Raw genomic sequence first — 7002 nt, 5'->3', positions numbered from 1 at the left:
TTTTGGGAACCCACAGTGCAGGAGGTTTCAGGGCATCATCTGGAGGGAACTGGACAAAGAGCCCAAGGGAAAACTGTGAGTTTCTTGCCCCTGTGGTGGCAGGTGGCTAAGCCCCACCCTCAAGGCAAAAAGCCTCCCAGAACGCCTGACTCCCACCAGCCACTGAGTGGGAAGGAGTGGTCTCTGGGAAGAAGAGGGTCCTGGTGAAGGGTGGAGAGGGGCTTCCTTTCTGTGGGTTTGAACACCTGGGCCTGCTAAGAATTTCAGGGACCAGGAAAGTCCATACCATGTTGGTCCCTGGAATTGGGGAGGGAGGAATCTGCTCAGGCAGTCTGATGCCCCCAAATACCTGGGAGAGGAACCTGGGTGCAGAGAGAGACAACAGACGAGTCCAGTGCTGAAAATTATCAGAATTCCAATTCCCCTAAGAAGGCAGGTGATAGGAAGCCTCAATAAGCTCTCAAGGGCCTATTTAGGGTTCCCTGGGAGGAGGAGCATTCTGGAAGAGGGTCGAGAGTGGTTTCTTTGTGGTATGTTGAGTCACCAGAGTCCCCTTTGAATCCGAGAAGGGATCTCACCCTGACCAGCAGAGGGGAGGGGGAATCTGTTCACACAGGCTGTAGTGCCAGGTGCTCTGGGAGAGAAAGCAATTAGAATAGAAATGGGGCAGGGACAGACAGGCATCTAATCAGCAGGACTTTGGCCAACTGCAAAGATTCTATCCTGCCCAAGGGAAAGTGGGTAGATTACTTTCTTTTTTTTTTTAAGATTTATTTTTATTTTTTTAAAAATTTATTTATTTCTCTCCCCTTCTTCCCCACCCCCCCCCATTGTCTGTTCTCTGTGTCTATTTGCTGTGTGTTCTTTTTCCGCTTCTGTTGTTGTCACCAGCATGGGAATCTGTGTTTCTTTTTGTTGCGTCATCTTGCTGTGTCAGCTCTCCATGTGTGCAGCGCCATTCCTGGGCAAGCTGCACTTTCTTTTGCACTGGGCGATTCTCCTTATGGGGCGCACTCCTTGCGTGTGAGGGTCCACAGCGCGGGGACACCCCTGTGTGGCAGGACACTCCTTGTGCGCATCAGCACTGCACATGGGCCAGCTCCACACAGGTCAAGGAGGCCTGGGGTTTGACCCGTGGACCTCCCATGGGGTAGATGGATGCCCTAACCACTGGGCTATGTCCATTTCCCAAGATTTATTTTTTAATTTATTTCTCTCCCCTTCTGTACCTCCCCCCCCCCATTGTCTGCTCTCTGTGTCAATTCGCTGTGTGTTCTGTGTCCGCTTGTATTCTTGTCAGTGGCTGTTGCTGCCTCCCTCCACCCCTTCCCCCAGCCTTTGTTATCTTCTTCTTCCAGCCGTTACTGTCCTTCCCGCCAGTCCCGCCCACATTGCCAACATATAATCTGCCTTCTTCCTTAGCCACTGCTTACCTCATAGCCGCCTGCCCAGTCCCGCCTATCCATTATCACCCCTAGCCAGCCCGCCCTAGCTCCAACCCCTCCCTCTACCCAACCCTATATAACTAAGTGTACTTCCTCAATAAATTAGACTTGCGCATAGACCTTGTCTCCGTGGTTTCTTCCATCCGACCGCGCGTCCCCTCCAAGCCTTGAGCCGCCCGTTGCCGCCCCGGTCAGGCCGTGGCATAGGCCCGACCCCCGGCAGCGATCCGCCGGCCGTACTCCAGCGGCAGCAGAAGTTCCGCAACAATTGGCGCCCGGAACAGGGACTCCGCTCCCTTCTGTATGCGGTGGAGCGACATCTTCGCGTTCCTGTTTGGCCGGCCAGCCGCTCGACCTCCCGCACGGGACCCATCGCCGTCCTCCCGTGCCGCCGCTCAAGGTAGGGACTCTCCGGCGCTGTTTCCTCCCTCTTCGCCATCCCAGCCCACCCGTGAACCTAATCCGGCCCTCAGCGACAGCGAGTCTACCCCCCTCCTAAACCCTCCGTCACAATGGGAGCCTCTCTCTCGTCCCGCCAAGTCCCTCAAGTACGTTTACTCGCGGCCCTTTTAGAAACTCACCACGTGAAGGTCTCTCTCCGTCAACTACAGCGGTATTGGGACCTTCTCCTACCCTTTAACCCGTGGCTCATCACCTGTGCTCTCTGGAGCCCAGAGACTTATGAACGTTTAATTCAGCGGGTAACGTCCGCTATGGAGCACGAACGCAAGCAGTTTCCCCCTGGCCTTATCCCGGCTCTCGTCGCTATCCGTGCCTGTCTCCAAGGTGTGCCCTCCCCTGCCTCCGCTCTCGCCTGTGAACCTAGCCACCCTCTCACTTGCGACCCTGATAGAGACGACGATACTCGCTCTCTGCCCGCCCAGCTCGAGGCCGCGCTTGAACTGAATCCCCCCACAGCCTCTGATCCAGACCCCATCCAAGATGGCGACCTTCCGCCTTCTTCCTCCCTGACCGCGCCCTGCAAACAATGCCAACATGGCGCGCTTCCTCCTTCTTCTTCCTCTGCGCCGTCTTCCCGCCTTTACCCGCCTCTTCCTGTCTCGTCACCATCCGGCCCCGCCCCGGATGCCTGCAGGCCGCCATTTTCCGCTAAACCGGAAGAGCCTCCGGCGCCATCTTGGCCTGTGCCCGGAAGTGACGCGGCCACCCCGCCATCTTGGCCTGTGCCCGGAAGTGACGCGGCCACTCCGCCATCTTGGCCTGTGCCCGGAAGTGACGCGGCCACTCCGCCATCTTGGCCCGAGTCCGGAAGTGATGTCAGGCGTGACGTCTCCGTGCCGCCATCTTGGCCAGTCAAAAACACAGTTACTGCCGCGCCATCCTGGCCGGCGCCCGTTAGCACTGCCAATGCCTCACCTCCATGGCCCGCTTCATCTCCCGCCTTCCCCAGCAATAGCGGGAGCATCGTGAACCCCCCTCCGCCGGCGTACGACACCGCCTTTCTCACCCCTCCCACTCCGCCTCTGGCTCAGATTTTCCCCCTTAATCCTGTTCGCACTCCGCAGAACCCACAAGCGTGGAGCCCCTTTTCCCCCAAAGACATTCAAATGCTTCGCAACGCGATAAAGGAAGATGGCCTTGCCAGTCCTCATGCCCAAGACATTCTTGAGCGCATGGCCATCCCGCGTTGCATCCCCTACGACTGGATCTCCCTAGCCCGAGCAGTTCTCTCCCCCAGGCAATTCATTGACTGGCGAGCCCATCTCGGTGTCCTAATCGACAATCAGATTGCTGACAATGCGCGTCAGGGTGTGCATTACCCTGCAAACGCATTTCTTGGGTTCGGCCCTTACGGCGATCCCAGCGCCTACACTGCCACCCCGCCTGGGTTTTTCCTCCAGCTCCGTGACTGTGTTTTTCGAGCCTTCCGCTCGTGCACCGCGGCCGCCCCAGAGCCTCTCATGAAGCTCTTCCAAAAACCCGAAGAGCCATTCAACGAGTTCGTAGCTCGTGTGCAAGCCGCTGCAGAAAGGCGAGTTGTCGGCAACACAGCCCGCGAGTCCTTCGTTAAAGACATCCTACAAGAGGGGGCTAACCCAGCTTGCAAAGCCATCATCCGCCCCCTGCATGACAAGCCACTCCAAGACTGGGTCCTCGCCTGCTCCGGAGTGTCCGGACAAACTTCCGCGCTCGCAACAGCGATCGTCGCTGCAGTTCAAACAACCAACACCTGCTTCCGCTGCGGCGAATTAGGCCACTTCGCTCGTGAGTGCCCCAACCTTCCAGCCCCACCGCAGCCAGTAGCCCAGCCTATAGTGCCACCGCCGCGCCCTGCTCCTGCCGCCCGACCGCCCTCCACCCCCTGCCCGCGCTGTGGTAAAGGGTATCATTGGGCACGTGACTGTCGTGTTCCAAGACAGCCTTTAAATGGGCGACGGGGCAGGCCTCAGCCCCTCTCCCAAGAGGCCCTCCGGAAAGCTCCAAAACCATAATGTGGACAATGCCTATTAAACGTCACCAAAAACCTTCATTAGAGCTCAAAATAGATGGGCAATGGCTTGATGGACTTTTAGACTCTGGTGCTGAAATCTCTTGTGTTCCCTTCGAAATCGCTGCGTTCAATCACTGGCCCCTCGAGACTGGCCCTCAAGTCATAGGTGCCACGGGAGCCGCTACCTCCTGGAGAACATCCCAGCCCCTGCACTGGAGCGACCGAGAGGGACATGAAGGCCAAATTTGCCCGCTCGTACTCTCTTCAGTCCAAACCATCCTGTGGGGGAGAGATGTCCTCAGCCAGCTAAAAGCTCGAATCACCACAGAAGCCTTCTTAGCTGCGCTGCCCCCCCCCCCCCCTTATAGGGGCCACTGCTCCCATCTCAAGACCTGACCCTATCCCTCTGGAATGGGACACAGAGGAGCCCATCTGGGTCGAGCAGTGGCCCTTGCCAGCTCACAAGCTACAAGTGCTCTCTGCCCTCGTCAAAGAGCAATTGCAAGCAGGGCATATTGAGCCGTCCACCAGTCCCTACAATTCGCCAATCTTCGTCATTAACAAGAAAAACACGGGCAAGTTCCGCCTTCTCCATGACCTTCGAGAAATCAACAAGCACATTAAGCCAATGGGATCACCTCAGCCAGGTTGCCCGCATCCCACCGCAGTCCCCCAGCATTTTCACGCGGCAACCATCGACATCAAGGACTGCTTTTTCTCTATTTCTCTTCACCCGCGGGACAGTCCGCGATTTGCGTTTACAGTCCCACGCACTAACAACCAGGCGCAGCGCTTCGATTCCAATGGCGGGTACTGCCACAGGGTATGCGGAACAGCCCAACCATATGTCAGCTCTATGTTAACCATGTCATTGAGCCGCTACGCTCTAAATTCCATCCAGAGCAAACATACATCCTCCACTATATGGATGACCTTCTCTTAGCAGCGAGCTCCAGCGCGCTCCTCAATGACCTGCTCTCTGCAGTGATGACAAACCTTTCAAGCCTCGGACTTACCGTGCAATCAGACAAAATAAACCTCCAACCTCCTTTTCAATTTTTGGGCTTTCATTTTCATCACTTCATTCAGCCCACAAGCCCACAAATTCATGTCTCTCACAAAATGACGCTGACGGAACTCCAACAACTTTGCGGACAGATCAATTGGCTCCGCTCAGCGCTGCCCATCACAACCGCGCAGATGCAACCCCTCTTCGAGCTCTTGCAGACCAAAGACAGCCCACCAACTGCAGCCACCCGTAGCATCACCATCACTCCTGCTGCTCGAGAAGTCGTCCAGCAAGTTAGCGCCGCGCTGCAGCAGTGCCGCCTAGAGCGGCTCTCCCCTGACCTTCCAATTTTAGCTTTAGTCCTGCCAATGCCAATCACTCCCACAGGCCTCTTGTGGCAAGATGGCCCCCTTCTTTTCCTGCATACGTCAAAAAGCAGACTCCCAAAAATTTGCCCCTTTACCAGGGCCTGGATCGCGTTGGCCACTGACTTGGTACTCCTCTCCATACAAACGTATGGCATCCCGCCACACACTATTGTTTGGCCTTTAGATGCAAAAGAAGTTACCTCCCTCATCATGAACAATGCCCAGATGCAAAGCCTGGTAGAGCTCTTTCGTGGCTCCTTTGACAACCATTATCCTCATCACCGATTGCTGCAGGGAATGTCTCAATTGGCGTTTTCCAACCCGTTCCGTCCATTGCCTGTCCACCCCCGCTCTACCCACGCTCCTAAGCTTACCGTTTGCTCCAACTATACCTCCCCAGAGGTCTCCGCCAAATACTTAGTCCCCTTAAACACTACTCAATGGCTTTGCTCTTCTACTGGACTTACCCCATGCCTATCTGTTGCCACTCTCAACATGACTAACGAAACGTGTGTCCTCATCCTCCTTACGCCCCGAGTCATCTATCACACCCCAAGACATTTCTTTGAAGCCTTCGATCACACTCAAGAAGCCATCTACCTCCACAAACGCGAACCTATCACTGCTGTACTCACTGTCACTTCCCTTCTGGCCGCAGCTGGGGCCGCCACTGGTGTTGCAGCCCTATCCACACAGGCCTCCGCTCTCCAAAACCTCAGACAAGCAGTTGACACTGACATTATCTACCTCCGAGATGCAGTCAAATATCTTAGAGACTCTCTCAATTCCCTTTCAGAAGTTGTTCTGCAGAACCGCCGAGGCCTCGACCTCCTTCTCCTTAAAGAAGGTGGCCTGTGTGCAGCTCTAGGAGAAGAATGCTGCGTCTATGCCAACTACACTGGCTTAGTAGACTCCAGCCTAAAAGAACTTGAAAAAGGCCTTAACCAATGCCGACTTGAGCGAGCCCAGGCTGCCAGCTCCTGGGGTTTCCTGCAGCCCCTCCTCCCCTACCTCCTGCCTTTAATAACCCCAGTCTTGCTCCTCGTCCTAGGTCTCACCGTTGGTCCCTGGGCCGTTTGACGAATCATTCGCCTTGCCTTGTGTAATTGGTATTAAAGTTCCCCACTATAATTGTAGAGGCATTGTAGAGGAATCTATTTCTCCATTTGTTTTTTCAGTGTTTGCCTCATGTATTATGAGGTGCCCTGATTAGGTGCATAAATGCTTATGATAAGCAAGCATGCAAATGGAGAAATAGATGCCTCTACAATTATAGTGGGGAACTTTAATACCAATTACACAATTATAATAAAAAAACAGATTATCTTAAAAGAGAATCAATAAAGATACAAAGCCTTTAAATAATACATTAGAAGATCTTGGTCTAAAACACATATAAAGAACATTATACCCAAATACAGCAGGATATACATTCTTCTTGAGCACACATGGATCATTCTCCAGGACAGACCACATGTGAGGCCACAGAACAATTATCAATGAAGTCAGAACGATGGAAATTATACAAAGTAATTTCTCTGACCACAATGGAATGAAGCTGGAAATCAGTAAAGGGCAGAGTACCAGATTAGGCACAAAAATATGGATGCTGAACAACACACTCTTGGACAAACACTGGGTCAAGGAGGAAATCTCAAAAGAAATTAGTAACTACCTTGAAACGAATGAAAATGACAACACAACATATCAAAACCTATGGGATGCAGC

The 7002-nt window shown here is 54.0% G+C and overlaps 1 protein-coding gene across 1 annotated transcript; it reads left to right on the top strand.

The window, feature by feature from the left end:
• The first annotated feature begins 1957 nt into the window (after nucleotides 1-1957).
• LOC139438837 (endogenous retrovirus group K member 8 Gag polyprotein-like) lies at nucleotides 1958-3898 on the top strand. The gene has a single exon (XM_071214468.1). The coding sequence runs from the start codon at nucleotides 1958-1960 to the stop codon at nucleotides 3896-3898; it is 1941 nt and encodes a 646-aa protein (XP_071070569.1).
• Nucleotides 3899-7002: the final 3104 nt, after the last annotated feature.

Source organism: Dasypus novemcinctus, chromosome 4 (genome assembly GCF_030445035.2).
Source record: "Dasypus novemcinctus isolate mDasNov1 chromosome 4, mDasNov1.1.hap2, whole genome shotgun sequence".
Classification (NCBI taxonomy): domain Eukaryota; kingdom Metazoa; phylum Chordata; class Mammalia; order Cingulata; family Dasypodidae; genus Dasypus; species Dasypus novemcinctus.
This window is presented reverse-complemented; position numbering and strand designations above follow the sequence as displayed.